Source organism: Hemiscyllium ocellatum, chromosome 12 (assembly GCF_020745735.1).
Source record: "Hemiscyllium ocellatum isolate sHemOce1 chromosome 12, sHemOce1.pat.X.cur, whole genome shotgun sequence".
Lineage (NCBI taxonomy): Eukaryota > Metazoa > Chordata > Chondrichthyes > Orectolobiformes > Hemiscylliidae > Hemiscyllium > Hemiscyllium ocellatum.
In genome coordinates, this window is record NC_083412.1 from 71,885,535 (window position 1) to 71,903,932 (window position 18,398).

The 18,398-nt window shown below is 39.1% G+C and overlaps 1 protein-coding gene across 1 annotated transcript in view; it reads left to right on the forward strand.

Moving 5' to 3' along the window:
- Window positions 1–18,398, forward strand: part of dcbld2 (discoidin, CUB and LCCL domain containing 2) — a 116,055-nt gene that overhangs the window by 17,396 nt on the left and 80,261 nt on the right. Inside the window, exons 2-3 of the mRNA XM_060833688.1 lie at window positions 3,042–3,269; window positions 7,722–7,859. Coding sequence (XP_060689671.1) covers window positions 3,042–3,269; window positions 7,722–7,859 — 366 coding nt within the window. The remainder of the gene's footprint in view (window positions 1–3,041; window positions 3,270–7,721; window positions 7,860–18,398) is intronic.

Consider the following 18,398-nt stretch of genomic DNA (forward strand, 5'->3'; position numbering starts at 1 on the left):
TTGCTGCACTTGTGTGCTAATCTTCTGAAGAAGAGTTAAATACTTTGATTTCCCTCCACAAATGCTCCCAGACCTGCCGAGTTTCTCCAGCATTTTCTGTTTTTGTTCCAGATTTCCATGATTTGCAGTTTTTTTTCTTTTAATTTATGCTAGTTTTGTGCGCAAGTACACTCAAGTCTGTTTAATGTTGCAGCTTTCTGCAGTTTTTCTTTGGTTTTTACATTAGAACTGAGCATTATTTAAATAAAGTTATAGGGATTAGAACAGACAATCTGACAACAACAAATCGACATTTACAAGAGAGCAGTAGGCCTTAGAAAAATGCTGGGTGCATTTTAGAAAAGAAATGAGTGACTAACAGCCGGCAAGGTACAAACATTATTTGTTTGAACTTGTAGTAGTTTTATTTGATGGATGCTTTAAATGCAAAAGGAATTGTGTTAATCACATCTTTAGAGAAAATGTGGGAAGATGTAGGGAGAGTTCTGGTGTAGAGTCATAGAGATGTACAGCATGGAAACAGACCCGTCGGCCCAACCCTTCCCTGCTGACCAGATATCCCAACCCAATCTAGTCCCACCAGCTAGCAGATATCCCTCCAAACCCTTCCTATTCATATACCCATCCAAATATCTTTTAAATATTGCAATTGTACTAGCCTCCACCATTTTCTCTGGCAGCTCATTCCATACACATACCACTCTCTCTCTGTGAAAAAGTTGTCCCTTAGATCTCTTTTTTTTTTATATATATATATCTTTCCCCTCACCTTAAACCTATACCCTCTAGTTCTGGACTCCCCCGCCCCAGGGAAAAGACTTTGTCTATTTATCCCATCCATTCCCCTCAAAATTTTGTAAACTCTAAGGTCACCCCTCAACCTCCGATGCTCCAGGGAAAACAGCCCCTGCCTGTTCAGCCTCTCCCTATAGCTCAAATCATCCAACCCTGGCAACATCCTTGTAAATCTTTTCTGGCATGTTGTAGGGACATTCTTTTATTGTTTCCTTTATGTAAGGTTTCTTTGAGTAGTAGTGTTTTTTTCCCCCTTGTTTCCTTCTCTGCTCTCCACTGCTGGTAAACTGTTCTGCCAAGCATCTACCGGCATGAGAACAGGAATTTCACTGAGACGTTGTCCCAAATTGGTAACCTACCACACTGGCACAGTGTGAAACCTTCCACTGATGTGCTTTTGCCTTTGTATGGGTTATATCTGTTCTTTATCTTTAATGTTCATCCAAACCAGCTATCTAGTGACCACTATAAAATGTGCACTTGGATAAAAATAAAGTCAGTATTGTCATTGGCCTTATTTAGCTTATTAGCTGATGCACTGTAGGAAAATTTATTTTGACCTGATACTAGTACAAGTTCTACAATGTCCTTAATGTGTGATATTCTTGACTCATCATTTCATATTGCCCTCACCACCCTTACTTCACCCTAGTAATGTTCTATCATAACACTCAGACAGTCCAGGCACTATTCAGGATTGGCAAGTAACTCTGAGCGAAGTTTCTTTGACCCTCAAACCATGATCCCCCACACCTGAAACAAAACAAAATACTGTACATGCTGGAAATCTGAAAGAAAACAGAGTTTCAGTGGAACTCGCAAGCTGTTAATGTTTTGAGTCCAATATGGCTTTCCTTCAGAACTTCAGTCACATGAGACCAGAACCTGTCTCAGTTTGCAGGAGACAGAGGGTTGTTGTTCAGACTGTCAGTCTGTGACTAGTAGTGTGACACAGGATCGGTGCTGGGTCCACTGTTGTTCGTCATGTATATAAATGATTTGTATGAGAATACAAGATTGTGATTTAGTAAGTTTGTGGATGACCCCAAAATTGGTGGCATAGTGGACAGTGAAGAATGTTATCTAAGGGTACAAAGGAAGCTTGATCAACTGGCTCAATAGGAAATGGAGTTTAATTTGGATAAATGCAAGGTGGTGCATTTTGGTAAGATAAACCAGTGCAGGATTTACACAGTTAATGTTAGGGCCCTGGGGAGTGTTGTCAAACAGAGACCAAGGTGTACAAGTATGTAGTTCCTTGAAAGTGGCATCGCAGGTAGACAGGATGGTGAAAGAGGTGTTTGGCATGCTTGCCTTCATTGACTTGAGAACTGAGTGCAGGGTTTTGGGTGTCATGTAAAAGACATTGGTATGGCCACGTTGGAGTATTGTGTACAATTCTGGTCACACTGCAATAGGAAGGATGTCTTTAAACTGGAAACAGTGCAACTAAGATTTACAAGGATGAGGATTTGAGTTTCAAGGAAAAGCTGGATAGGTTGGGACTTTTTTCCCCTGGATTGTCAGAAGCTGAGGGTTGACCTTCTAGAGATTTATAAAATCACAAGGGGCATAGATAAGGTGAATAGCCAAGCTCTTTTCCACTGGTAGAGGAGTTCAAAACTAGATGGCATAGATTTAAGGCGAGAGGGGAAAGATTTAGAAGGGATCTGAGGGGCAACTTTTTCACACAGAATGTGGTGCATATATGGAACAGACTGCTAGAGAAAATGGTTGAGGTGCGTACAATTACAACATTTTAAAAAGCATTTGGACAGGCACACTGATAGCAAAGGTTTAGCAGCAAGTGGGACTAGTTTATTTTAGGAAACCTGGTTGGTGTGGATGAGTTGGGCCTACAGCTCTGTTTCCATGTTGCATGATTCTAATATCCCTTCAAAACTCAATACCTCCAACACTGAAGCACTCCCTAAGGACTGCGCTGTGATATCAACTGTTCTCAAGTGAGACTTGAGCCTACACACTTTGACTTGAATAGTACTCCTGTAAAGACTGATAACCATGTTCTGCACAATTCAGGGTTACAGAACAGTCATTGGATTTTTGTATACTGTACAAAGGTAATAGAAGAGTTCTCAGTGATGTTGATGGTACAATTGTTGATAAATTCCAATTCCGAAAAGTTTTGAAATGCTTCATCGAAGCCAATGCCTCATTATTTAGAAATTTTTTGCCAAATTATATTTTGCTTATTATAACTTCATTTTTTTTTAATATTCTTTCAGGTGATGGTTGTGGACACACAGTTCTTGGCCTAGAGAGTGGAACTTTTGCATCAATAAATTATCCTCAGACATACCCTAATAATACTGTTTGTGAGTGGGAGATACGGGTACAGCCCAGCCTGAGGATTATATTTAAATTTGGCGACTTTGATATTGAAGATTCTACCTCTTGTCACCTGAGTTACCTAAGACTGTATAATGGAATTGGTCCAGGCCGAACTGAATTTGGTAAGTAAACAATCATTTTATGATAATTGTCAGGTAATCCATGAATGACGTTCAATATCTGGGATATACTGAGTATATACTGCTTGCTTATTTTAAGAGTGTCTGGGCAGTTTCACTCTAACTGGAATGAACTCGTTAAAACAATGAAAGCTTTGGGAGAATAAAGGCAATTGTGAAATCATGATCCTCGTAGAAATAAAATTGTATTAATTTCCTCAATGTTACTTTAATGGGGGAGCTATCATTTTATTAAAAATTGAATTATCACATTAAGGACTTACACACCTTAATGGTAAGGTCCTAGGGAGTGTTGCTGAACAAAGAGACCTTGGAGTGAAGGTTCATAGCTCCTTGAAAGTGGAGTCACAGGTAAATAGGATAGTGAAGAAGGCGTTTCCTTTATTGGTCAGAGTATTGAGTACAGGAATTGGGAGGTCATGTTGCAACTGTACAGGATATTGGTTAGGCCACTTTGGAATATTGCGTGAAATTCTGGTCTCCTTCCTATCGGAAAGATGTTGTGAAACTTGAAAGGGTTCAGAAAAGATTTACGAGGATGTTGCCAGGATTGGAGGATTTGAGATATAGGGAGAGGCTGAATAGACTGGGGCTGTTTTCTCTGGAGCGTCGGAGGTTGAGGGGTGACTTTATAGAGATTTACAAAATTATGAGGGGCATGGATAGGATAAATAGGCAAAGTCTTTTCCCTGGGGTCAGGGAGTCCAGAACTAGAGAGCATAGGTTTAGGGTGGGAGGGGAAAGGTATAAAAGAGACCTAAGGAGCAACTTTTTCACTCGGAGGGTGATACGTGTATGGAATGAACTGCCAGAGGATGTGGTGGAGACTAGTACAATTGCAGCATTTAAAAGGCACTTGTATGGGTTTATGAAATAGGAAGGGTTTGGAGGGATACGGGCCGGGTGCTGGCAGGTGGGACTAGATTGGGTTGGGATATCTGGTCGGCATGGACGGGTTGGACTGAAAGGTCTGGTTCCATGCTGTACATCTCTTTGACTCTATAACTTGTAAAGGAATTTGAATGCACAAAATATATTTGTGGAAAAATGTTGTGGTGTTTTTCTGCAGATATTAAACCCAATTTGTGCAAAAATGTCACATTCATTCTTCCATCTGTACTACTCTTGGTTTCTAGTTAGGAAGAGGGTAATGATGGACTTTGACTTAAGGATGCAGTATGTTTTTGGGGCGGTATGGTGGCTCAGTGGTTAGCACTGCTGCCTCCCAGTGCCAGGGACGTGGGTTTGATTCCAGCCTTGGGTAACTGTCTGTGGGTAGTTTGCATATTCTCCCCATGTCTTTGTGGGTTTCATTTGGGTGTTCCAGTTTTCTGCCACAGTCCAAAGTTGTTCAGTTTAGGTGGATTAGCCATGGGAAATGCAGGGTTACAGAGATTGTGTAGGGCGGTGAGTCTGGATGGGGTGCTGTGGACACAATGGCCTGCGCCCACACTGTAGGCATCCTATAATTCTGTTTTGACCTAGATGATGTGGTAATGTTTTTCTCTCCTTCCTGACCTGGCAAGTGTTAGGGAAGTCTAAAGTACTGTAGTGAGTATGGTGGAGAGATAGATAGAAAGCTAAAATTGAAATTTTGTAATGATTTAGCTTAATGTAATGATAGAGGGGAATGTAGAGTGAAATAATGCTGAAATAATGCCTAGATTTAAAATTCACTATCATTATTCTTCAAAAATGGACATCCATCTCTGCCGCCTGCATGCGTGGTTAAACATAGAAATACAGAAGAGATTGTAAGCGATTCCATACTCCTTCTCAGCACATGATGTTGAGGCGCCTACAAGTTACAACTAGAGATCACTGGCCATCACCTTTCAGGCTGCAATGCTATTATGAAACCCACCCCCACCTTGTCAAACAAAAAGCCTTATTAAGTGAGCTGGAATGTCAGCCAAGTATTGCAAGATCACTGACAATGTCAGCTATTATCAGAGAGATTATGCAGGTTACCTTGCAGTATTTTCCTAAGTAATATCTGCTTTGAATGTGCACTCCGTAGAGTTCTCTCTGGCACAAACTGTGCAGCACAACAGAGTAATTATTAATTAGTGTTCAGTATCAGCCAGTTACTCTAAGTAATTGTGGTGGGGATGGTCACGGGGCTGTGTGCAGGCGCAGGGAAATTAGTGCTGAAGACTAGATTCTGATATTTCCCGAACATACTCTCTTTGATGAAATGATTCCCTGATGGTGGTATGTCTTGTACTTTTCCAAGGGCTCCTTTAAAAAAATGTTGAAATTCCATGTTGCACTCCTGTCAAATCTGAGTGGAATTCCTCATCTCTGCATTGTCTGCAGGAAGCTGGCTTCCTCCAACTGCTGAATGACAAAGCAGACCTTCAATTTCTGCTATTGAAGTTTTGTTATCTTCACTCTTAGGGTAGAGGCAACCAAGATTGTTATTCACTTAAAAAATGAATAGCACATTGTAGTGCTGCTGTAAAGTAGATGTGGGTGCATTCAAAAATCTGAGTTGGGAAAATGGACCAAAGCAGTAAATGGTTCTCATGCAGAAGTAATTTATTTGCATTTAGTTTGTGCCTTTTTGGATGAAGGGGATTTTTATTTTATTCATCTGTTGGATGTGGACATCGTTGGTGAGGCCAGCAATTGTTGTCCGTTCTTCACTGTCATTGAGAAGGTGGTAGAGTTGTGTCCTTGTTATCATTGCGGTTTGAGGGATGGAGGTGCACCCACAGTGCTGTGAAGAGGGGAGTTCCAGGATTTTGACCCTGAATCTGCAGGGTTCCAGTAACAATGATGTAATCAAATAGGTTAACCAGCTAATCCAAATTGAATGCACCTAGATAGCAAACTAAGGAATGATATGAACTAACAATCCATCAATTTTATTATATTTTATAGAGAGCAATGTAAACAATTGATGCATATACATTCATGCTGCAACATCATAACTTCATATTAAAACATGAAAAAGTTTTTTGTCAGCATGGGAAAAGTTGACATGAGATGAGCATAAAATTAGTTTTCAAAGGCCAAAGAGGTTCAAAAGTAATGGTTATGACTTCTAGCACTGTTGAAAGGCAGTTACACCTCACTTAATAAGGCTTTTTGTTTGGAAAGGTGGGGGTGGGTTTAATAACCGTATTGCAGCCAGAAAAGGTGATGGCCAGTGATCTCTAATTGTAACTTGTTGGCGCCTCAACATTTACGTGCTGTGAAGAAGTATGGAATCGCTTACAATCTCTTCTGTATTTCTGTGTATAACCACATGCAGGCGGCAGAGTTTGCTTTCCATTTTTGAAGAGTAATGATAGCAAATACTCCTAAAACATTAGCCTAGATTCGCTAAGAATATTTTGCTGCCTCTTGTATATACTGGCATCTAGTTAAGTGTTCTCCTGGGAACTGGGTAGTACACTGCATCAGTACATTCTTCTTTGGAAATAAAAGACTGTTAAACAAGGATCTGAATCCTAAATAATATGATTTAATGCTTTCATACAAAATGTAGTAATTTGAATTCACATGAAAACACCACATGAGACATTTTTTGCATGAAAAGAAATGTGATTGAGGAGATTTGCATTAAAAGTGGCAGACAAAGCATAATCTGACCTAAGCAGAGCTGTCATTGCCTCATTCTGCAGCACTGGTTTAAGGCAATGGATGACCTTAACATGACAAATGAGAGTGGAGTGTTTGAAAAGTTCCAAAGCATTTCAGCTGAGAATATTTGATGGGACCTGTTCAATTTAGATTTCATCTTTTAAATGAAGCAAGCATGAGTAATGCAATTCACTGTGATGTGTCAAATAAACTCAGGAATCAGTGGTTTGCCTGTGTGGTGCAGAGTTGGTCACCAAAATGCAATTGATGCCTTATTTGGTCAGATCACTGCTTGATGTAGCACCACAGCATTCAGACTACTTTGTTCAGGTACAATTTTCACACATTGTTAAGCAGTTGATCTCAGCTGGGGCAGCAGTTAAAGCATTTCAATTGCACTAAACTATGGGATGTTAAGTGTCAACCTGAATTTCTGATCTTAGTTGCTGCCCAGTGATCTCTCTTGGAAAAGTACTCAGCTTTCAAACACATTCTGTTTAATTTCAGAGGAGAGCTCAATACAATTGGCCAACTTTCTGCCAGAGATTACACTTTTAAAATGGCTACAGAAAGAAGTAAATTCCTCTGAGAATGGAGGGAAAAATGTTAAGATGGGATGGTTGATAATCTTTATAACTGATACTTGTGTTTTTAAATGACCTCTCTTGAAATTTTTAGCCTGGGCTCTAAATTTTATCTGTACAAGCTAACACAAAAGAATAGCCACATTAAGTTTCTAATCACTATAACAATAACTGATAAAACTGTTCTTTCATGCATATTTTATGACACATAATCCAAATAATGTTTTAAAAGCTTATTAACGTTATGCTGGTTTTCCAGGTAAATATTGTGGACTTGGAATTCAGTGGGACAAGGTTATTGAGTCAGAAAGCAATGAAGCCACTGTTCAGTTCATGAGTGGAATTCACGTCTCTGGTCGAGGCTTCCTTGTATCGTACTCTACATCAAACATATCAGGTGTTGTATAAGGGTTGCATGTTTCCATATGTCCTGTTTGCACAACTTCCAGGAAATTCATTCAGTTTTATTACCAGCCGAGTTCTGTGGACACGTCATTCCCAGCTCATGCGCATTTCAGTCAAGCAGCAGTTTGTTCAATTAAAAAATTCTAAGAATGGTGGGATTCTAAACTAGAAAGTTTACAATAACTTGTTTATCTTGACGTGCTTGTAATGTGATCTGCTGGCCCTGTGGCAGAGTAGGGTCTGAGGAGATAAACGAGAATTCTGTGCAACATGCTAGAAATTACATGAGAGCTACTAATAAGTGATGGTGTTTTCAAATAAAAACCGCCTTCTTGGAATATGAAATCCAATCAGAAAATAAAGACAAGTGGGACTTGCGGGTTAAGTGGGTTAAACACACACACAGGAAGGGATAATTGTTTTATTGCAAATGTGTCTCAAAAGTGCTATACCCAATTTATTTTTGACATGCATTGTATTGTTACATGTGCAAACACAGTAGCTATTTTGTGTTAGCAATGTTCCACAAATAGCAGTGAGTGAACTAAATTACTAATTAGTTTGAGACTTTTTCTTCGCATTTTTTTGAGTGAGGATTATTGGTCAGGACAATAAAAAAAAGACAATAATTTAGTTGATATTCTATTCCTATTTTGTCTATTTTAAACCTGTTTATTTTAAAACAGCAATATGTTCTTTTTTTTTGGAACATTTCTAATAGAATTTCTAATTTACTGCAGTCTTTATTCAAAGAGAGCAAAGTCAAATTATATTGTTTACTGCTTCATGAAGGTTGGGCATCACTGCCTTGACTAACCTTTTATTGTCGGTCCTTCTTTGTTCATGAGAAGATGCTGGTTAGTGACCTTCTTGAACCATGGCAAGTCCATGAGGGGTTTCAACAGCTCACAATGCTGTTGAAAATGGGGTTTCAGGATTTTGACCCAACAACACCCTAGGAATAATCTGGTCCCATGTCAGGGTTGTGAAATTTACAGGCAGTCACATCTTCTGTCCTCTTTTTCATAAGTGAGAAAGCTCAGGTTCTTTCAAACCCATGTCAAAGGATGTACTCTAGAATATCTGGTTGTGCACTGCTGCCACAGTGTGTTGATGTGGAGGGAATGTATGTTTACGCAGATGGGGAGCCAATCGGTAGACTCCTTTTGTTCTGGTTAGTGTTCAGTGTTGTTGGAGTTGTACTCATCCAGGCAAGTAGAGTTAGGTGGTGAGTTTTTTATCCCCCAGTTCCCAGCCTGCTCTTTTAGCTAAAGTATTTATGTGGCTGTCCAGTTCAGTTTTTGTTGAATGGTAACCCCTAGAATGTTGATAGTGGAGGATTCAATGAAGGTAATGCCATTGAATATCAAAAGATTCTCTTTTATCAGAGATGGACAATGCCTGACATTTGTGTGATGAAAATATAACTTGCCACTGATCAAACCAAGCCTGAATGTTGTCAACATCTTACTGCATTTGGGCAGAGATTGCACTTGCATGCTGAAATGTAAAATAGCAGCTCAGTTTTTCCTTTGCTGTGTTAGTTATATTCATGATTTGGAGGTGCCAGTGTTGAACTGGGGTGGACAACGTTTAAAAATCACACAACACCAAGTTAAACTCCGACTGGTTTATTTGGAACCACTAGGTTTTGAAGCGCTGTTTCTTCATCAGGTGGTGAAGAAACAGCTCCATGAAAGCTCATGCTTTCAAACAAACCTATTGGACTATAACCTGGTGTTGTGATTTTGAACTTTATTTATATTCCTTAATATAGATAAATTGAACAGTCAAATTTATTTTGTGCCAAAAACAGCATTGTCTTATTATGAATAAACTACTTTCTGCAAATTAACAGCCTTTCATGTGAAGAAATTATTCCTTTTGTTATATTCTGCTTCTTGTTTATTTAGTTTCTAATTTTGGCCTTTAATAATACTGCTTCTGAACACTCTGTACCCCAGTTCTAAGTTTTGGCTTGGTGTTCACTCAAGAATGTAACTTTTTTTTAAAAAAAAGTTTTTTGAGATTTACATATGAAAGAACTGAAACCAACATGGTCATTCTAAAAGATGAGATTTAACAAACAATCTAGGTCTTTTTTAATGTATCATTTCAGTTACATCACACTGTAAACTTTTGCTGTAAATTCTATGTCTTACAGTCTTATTCTCCACAACCTGTTGATGAAGAAACCTAGTGTTTCCAAATAAACCTGTTGGGCTCTAACCTGGTGTTGTGTGATTTTTTTTTTAACTTTATACAGCCCAGTCCAACACCGGCGTCTCCAAATTATAACTCCTATTACTTCCCTCTAAGTTGTTACCTCCAAATGTGGAGTGATGGAATGGTACAGTTCTTTTCTCATTGATTGTAACAGAGCTTTTGAATTTAAAATGCATGTGTTTTTCAAATTGTTGTATACTCATCTGTTTATCTGCAGATGGTAAAGAACTAGCCAGACAGAATTTCTTGAGTTAAACAAACAAGGGATTCATTCAAATGTGCTAAAACCAACTAAAAATATTAGAAAGGTGCAACTACAATTCTGACTTCTGCAACTTGCTTGCAAACTTGCACTCTTCAACCAGACATGAAAATGTACATATTACAGAGTAGAAGAGGTTAACTTTAGCTAATTAAATTTCAGTAATAAAACAAGCCAAGGGTTTACTAGTGTATTAGTATTTGTGACTATCTAAAGGTTTTGGTTTTCATTTCGCAGTTTTAGGGTTGTAACTGATGTTGTCATCTAGAAACACTGCTGTGGAAACTGAAGTGTTCTGTTAGATATTCTCTGTCTGCCTGCAGTAATAAGGAGATAGTTGTTGCAGCTAGTGTGATCTCCTCTCAAATTCCAATCTTGACAGAAGATTGTATTACATGACCTTTCTCCATGTTGGTTGTATATTCAAATAAATCAAATATTCAATGTCTGCAGCTTATTTAGTCATTGTGATTTATAGCCAAGGTGATGATTTTATTTAAATGTCCTGTTTCCAACAGTTCAAATTGAGGCATTTGTCTCAATCACTTCTTCATAGCACGCAAAGTAGAATTTTTCACTTTTCTCAGAGATATGTTGTTACTGCTGAGATTTTCATACGTCATGAAATGGAATGTGGTTACTTTGTGATGCTAATTGACAGCTGCTTTTATGTGAGCCAGTGGCCCCTTGTTTATGAAATGCCCTTTTCTTTCAGTTGGAATTGCCTTTTTTAGAAGTTCAATATGTGAATCCAGCAGATTAAACTAAAAATTAACATTTGTTACAGCACTTTTTTATTTTTGTGTATTTCCCTGAGCAAATAGTTAATAATCTTGTGTGGAATAGTAATACTGGTGAAAGAATGTACTAGGAATAATGCTGTAAGTGGGAGGAAAGGCAGGATTCAGAATCAATGTGTACTTAGCTTTTCCTAATCGATTATTACATAAAGGATAATGTCCTTGGACGAAAATGTCATAAAGGTGGCTGTGCAGAGGCTAATGTTATCTACTGCAATTTGATTTATTTTTGTCCTTTCTAGATCCTTTTGTATGTTTCCTTTTCAAATAGGTACTCAGTTCCCAAGTAAATTATGCTATAATTAGTGCCTCAATAATCTTTTATGATTAAACATTCCATGTTCTAACAGCCCTTTCTACTGTAACAAACAAATCACTTCTACCTTTAATCACCGAACAATAATCATTAATCTTTGTGTATTATCAACAATTTACCAACTACTGGAAACAACCTTCTGAAACATGGTTGTTTTAAAATCATTTTCTTAATCTTTCCTGTTCACATTACCTTCTCTATTCATGTCTGCAGCTTATTTAGCCATTGTGATTTCTATGGCTGTAAAACCCTTCCCATAAGAATCAATGCATTACCCTCAACAGTGGCTCAACTCGAGCCTTGTGCAAATTCTATAGCTCTTCCTTGCTTCTATATTCAGTTTCTTATGTGTAAAGACTTGACTCCTACCTGTCTTTCATTTGGTCACTTCCTATCTATGTATTTGTATCCATGGGTGTTCCTCCACCTAAGTTAATAGTACTGTTCAGAGTATGTTTCCTCGCAACATTCTTTGAACTTATTGGCAACTATCCCCCTTTTGAGGATAGTGCCAATGCTGGGTTATGAGTTTCTGCAATGGGTCTTCATGTGACCAAACATGTTGATGCTCAACCAAATCCTTTTGACTAAAATGCACTGCTCCACATGTTTCTGTGAAATGCAATTTATTCCATGCACTTGAAATTCCCACAGTAATTGAAGCTCCTGTGAAAGATTGGTGTCGAGCCTGTAAGAATACATTACACTATGTATTCTACAGCTTTTTAAAATGACACATTCTATTAGTGGAATGTGCAGTCTGAAATCTATGCTGGCATGCACGTCTAGCTATCTTATCTATGTGCGTTAGTGAGTCAGTATCCTGGCAGACAAAGCATTTATTATAAAAAAAATTTTAAATTTTACGAGAATGCTCGGCTTTTCTCTTGAGTCATCATCTGTCTTAACTTTCTGGTGATCCTGAAGATGTCCAGTCAGGAGTGTGTTCTGCACATTCCAGTCAGACATCTAGCATGATTGTGTATTTATTTACAGGAATAGAAGTGAGGCTAGTATTCTTGGAAGACTGCATACTGTTGACAAAGAGATACTGGGTAACAGTAGCTGATTTGAAAATTTTCAGTAGATTAAATTGTACAACTTATACAGCAAGCATCCACATTTGAGAAATTTTTTAAAATAAATGCAAAAGGCATTTTGTATATGTCAGAAAATTCTTTTCTAGAGAGTAGGGGAAAGCGACTCAATTCAGAACTCAACTATTTGAATTCCATTGTGTTTTCTCATTCTTAGACCTATTGTTATTCAAGTAGTAACTCGCCACAGTGGATTACTACTTTTAAATTCTATTGACTGGATTATCTACAACACAGGCACTAAAAACTCACCGAGGAAGTAAAATCTATTGAAGACAGATTGCACAGTATGTGTGCTTGAAGACATGAGTATACTTGTGGTGCACCACATCCTTACATGTATCTGCTCAGTTATGCTGTAACTGTAGCCACAATTACATGCTGTGTTGAACTGAACTGTAGCTGCGTTGATCCAGCTGGTCTTGCTTCGTTCGAGCCTGTTCCCCTTCACCCCGGTATCCAGTTGCCTCATCAACAAGCTCCAAATGTCATTAGGTCACAAGTTACATATCAGCACTCGCAGATTCAATCCACTGAAAGAAAACATTGACCTATTATTAGCATTGTACCACAGTGTGACAAAATGCTGTCAGAATCTTTTTCAGTTAACTTGGAAGTGGAACCTTTGGTATGGCAAGCTCGCTAATCCACCATCCTTATAATCTTCAAACCTAGCGTTTGAAAATAAAACCAAATAGCAATTGGTCATTGGCCTGCAGGCCAGTGAGAACTTCAAATTCCAATTTAAGGTTTAGACATCACACCTTTTAAGATTTAAAGAGACTTTAGAGAGAGAATTGTTAGATCAAAAGTATTTTAAATTACTTGAAAATGTTTCATATTATATCATACTCCACTGTGGGTGTGTGATTAAATTATAGAGACAGAAAACATCGCACTTTTCTTTGTTCTCACCAGTTTTCTTTATTTCTCAATTTGGTTGGTGTTTTATATTGAAAGCCTTTTCTGCAATCAATAGGCTACAGTAGTTTTCAGAAAATAGGATTAAGGTTCATTAGAATGTGTCAATGTTTGCACAGGGTACTTGCACAGACAGGTACTCTGGGCAGATAATTTAAAGATTCATCCTCCCAACTGCAGTGTTCTTTTCCTGAAGGCTTTGTCACTGGATAATATGCTGCTGTTTGCTTATTTGGTTGTTGGAAGAAGCATCAGTTTGGTGTAGTTTCACTGACATTTGAACTCTCATGTCTTATGATTATTGGATCCACATTCTAATTTTATGACCCAAATACACAAGTATTTTTGTTATACTACACTAGTTTGCAGTGCAGTATTTTTCTTTATTGTGGGATGCCCCTCCTCCTCTGAAGCTTTTGCTTCTTACCGGCCCTCTGTACCTTCCCAAGTTACCAATTTTGCACCAGCAAGCCTGTGTATACATTATTTCAAAGGTAGATATCATTTAGGGCTAACCTTGAACAAATTTTCCCTTTGTCCTAATTTTATGTGCAAAGCCAAAAAATAAGTAATTGGCCTAAAATTCGAAAGGCCATCTCTCACCTTATCTTTTTTAACACTCCTTACAACACAGTCTCTTTCTGGATTTGACAGGGGAGAATTCTTTTCCTCCAAATTACTAACTGCTTCAGTTTCAATCTATTTGTGGCCCTTCACATTTTATTTTACAATTTACAATATCTCTGCAGCCATCATTGTGATCAAAAGATCGCTTTGCACATCTTTTAGATTAGATTAGATTCCCTACAGTGTGGAAACAGGCCCGTCGGTCCAACAAGCCTACACCGACCCTCCGAAGAGTAACCCACCCAGACCTATTTCCCTCTGACTAATGCACCTAACACTGTGGACAATTTAGAATGGCCAATTCACCTGATCTGCACTTTTTTGGATTGTGGGAGGAAACCAGATCACCTGGAGGAAACCCACACCGACACTGGGAGAATGTGCAAACTCCACACAGACTGTCGCCCGAAGCTGGAATCGAACCTGGATTGTCACTGGAAAAGCTTTTATAGTTTTCCAACCAATGTACCTTCAAAACTTTGTTTTTTGGTAGGCTGCCATTTAAGTATGTGGGCCCTTAAGTTTTCTGCAGCGTAACTTGAAGCAGCCAACTTGTTTATAGCCTGCACAGTGCTTTTAAGTCACCTGGATTTGCTACTTTAATGCAGCTTTGGAGGAACATTTGTCCCAACACAGTCATTCTGTCTGCTGTGCTTGTCATCGGTGTTCCCTGAAACCTACTGGGGGCAGAGACTTAAACGTCCCTAACACACAATTCTTTACACCACATCAAAGTTAATGTCTCTCACGTAGTTGTGCCAAAACTATCCAACATTCCAGACTTAAATTTCCTCTCCAAGCTAATATAGAGCTCCGGTTTTTCAAGTACAACGTCTCCTTAAATCCCTAAGCTCCCCTCCACAGCAAATGTGAGGGGCTTATGAGATTTTTGAAACTAAATTCAAACCATCTACCTGTTCCTTAAGTTCCCAGTATATGCCAAGTCAAATCTCACCTTCCACTCTGCTCCCTTTTGCCTGAACCCATGTCTTTCACAGGCTTCTCTTGTTAGTTGGTATAATGTTGTTTACGGGACTCCTTCTTTGACTCTATTCTGACAAACCTGCTGATCGCTAAACATTTGGCCTCTGTCACAACTAGCATTGAGAATGGTTCCCTGGTCTCCCGTCTTCTCTAATACCCTGTCATCAACCCCTTCTCAGAAACCCATTTCTGACTACATCTTCCTTGCCACGGTTCTTGAGCATGTTATCACTTCTTAAATCCATGCCTATCTTTCCTGTCACTCCATGCTTAGGTACATACTCCTCCCAAAGCAAAAAATAGCTGCTAACATGTAACTTTCCTCTGTGTCTTTGACCATGCTGCACAATTAAGAGATTGAAAAAGGGCCGATAATGGTTAGTATTTAGAAGAATGAGAGAGAATCTTGTTCAAACATACCAAGGCTCGATGAGGTATATACAGGAAAGATGTTTTCCTTGGCTGGGAGTAGGGGACACAGTTTCAGAATAAGGTTTATGCCATTAGTGCTGTGATGAGAGAGAATTTGTTCATGCAGGAGGGTAGTGAATCTTTGGAATTCTCGACCCCAGAAAGATGTGGAAGCTCAGTCATTGAATATATTCAACATAGATCCAGTAGAAGTAAAGATACTAATGATAATAGGGGTATAGACTAGCTTGGGGAACTGAGGTAGAAATATCAGCTATGATCTAGAACGGAGGTCAGTGGCTGAATGGCCTACTTCTAATGTATCCCTGTCCCTCCATGGCCTCTTGATATTTCTGGTACCTCCAAAATGATTGCCCACGCAATCTTGCTCCAACTTGAGCTCCTCTTTATTTTCCCTCCTTTGTCTAATGGATTTGTTTATTGCTGTGCTGCTCACTCTTCTCCCAGCCCTCGAATTAAGTCATTTCTTCTCCTCCCAGACTCTTAGGGATAGCTGTTTGTGCTCTGATTGCAATGTATTCAGCTGTATGGTCGTAAACTCCACAGGGGTTGCTGTAGCTCTTAAGTTGTGTAACTCTGTTCAGCTGTTGCTGAAGAAACAGCTGGACTTCACTCTCAACCAAATGTCTTTTTTATTGACTTTTAGTGTCTCACTTTAATTTGATTCCTTCTGTGCTGCTGCTTCTGCTGTGTCGCTTAGACTTATCTTATGTTGGGTAAACAAGGTTGACAGGAATATGAGACTCTGCCAGTTTCTTGTTTTATGTAAAGCCCAAAGTGAGTATCAAAACAGCTGCAGTTGGGAAAGAGAATCACCCCAGAAGACTTGTGCATTATTTCTCAACAGTTGACTGCCCCATGCTGCCCATAATGATACCCAATTGATCTAAAAAGTTCTTCTGTTAATGTTCAGTTTGTACCACATCATCTTCCTGTGCAGCGGAACTCTCAGGCGGAGCTTGTCTGTAAATAACTAACAGTGAATTATAAGAAATCATATGACTTCTCGAATTTGTATAAAAGAAGGATTTCAGATGAGGTAGTTGATAAGTCATGGGTGTGTGCAATGCTTTGTCCAGCAGGTTAAGAAATGATTGGCAAATGTTTACTCAGATCTTCAACTTTGACATTAATATTTTAACAGTTTAATATTGTCCCATTTTTATTTGCATCAGTGTCTATTAAAGCATTTTTTGAAAAAAATTTGTTCATGTAGTTTTCTCTTTTCAACCCTGAATTGAGTTGTAATTCGAAATAAGGGATGATAATTAAAGCCAAACTGCTCTCAGTGGATATTTAAGATTTTGCCGCTCAAATATTTTCTGTTCTCTTATTTCAGGGTATCAGAAACATTCTGGGTTTGTCAGAGGCTATGAAGATAAAAGCTAATTTAACATTTCAGCATGCACACCTTGTTAGAAAACTGTATTGTTTAGTCAGTGAACCAAATTCCTGTTTACTTTTAAGGTTACGATCACAGCTAATGTTTCCAAGAAAACTGAAGAATGGTACATGTAATTAAATTTTCTTCCCCAAATTTCAAAATACTGTAGAGCCATCCTTAGACTCATTGTCTCCTGTTTCATTGTAGAATAGTTTTGCTGATTTGGTTTAGTTAGGGGCCCTAGTGTTTTGCATTCCACTGAATGTTTCTTCAAAAGGTGGCATTGAAATTAAAGGCACAGAATTAATTGAGGGTTAGGGTATCCCCACTACCTGACATTATTCCTGATGAAGGGCTTATGCCCGATTCCCCTGCTCCTCGGATGCTGCCTGACCAGCTGTGCTTTTCCATCACCACACACTCGACTCTGATCTCCAGCATCTGTAGTCCTCACTTTCCCTTGCCTGACATTATGGCATGTCTGGCAAAATTTGACACTTGGTTCTGTTTTTAATTCAGTTTTTGAGTACCTTATTTAATAGAACATTTTTAATTTTGAATCTGTTAATGACAATTCTATTTAAAATGAACTAAACCTATAATATTTGTTGTGTGTATGCAGGGGAGCCTCGATTATCCGAACGAGGTGGGCGGGCACTATTTTCTTCAGATAATCAATTAGTCAGTTATCAATTAAATGCCTTTGCTCTGGGGCTCAAAGTTTTCAAAGTCTGTTCTCCGTTCAGGAGACTGCAGCAGCGCACAACGTGCGAGTCCCCCGCCCGCGCCCCCTATCCCATCCAACACTGCCCCCCCGCCCCCAACCTTGTCCAACACGAGCTCCTGATCCTGCCCAATACTGTCCCCCAACCCCACCCTCCACTCCCAACCCAGTACTAACACTGCCTGTGACCCCAACACTGTCCTCCCGCCCTCTGCCCAAGTCCATCACTGCCCCCTCTCCTGCTGCTCCTGCTGCCTTTGTGGGGTAAGTCTCCAAATAGCGCACATGCACTCACAACTTTTCACTGAAACTTTTTGACAGGTTCCACATTTGCCCCTGTACAGGACAATGTTGGAGAGATTATCTGGGGAAGGAGGGGCGCTTAGGCTACACCCCTGTGTGGAACTCCAGGGAAAGTGAGGGGAGAGAGAGCGAGCAAGAGGGCGGAAGGTCAGTCATTTGGAGACGGTGCCTGTTTAATCATTGTAAACAAAATACGCAGTCACTGTTGGAAACACGTCTTTGATGTAATGTTTCTATCGGGACCTCGAGATCTCCTTCGGATAATCTGATTTTCGGATAACTGTTGTTCGGATAATCGAGGTTCCTCTGTATTATATGTGATAATATATATTATGCCTTAATTCTTTTGAGTTAAATTTTTGAAATTGTATCTGATAACTACGTTTCCAAATCATTCCGTTTCATTGACACATTTAGGCTTAATTTGATGAGCCTAAGATATTGTCACAGCACGA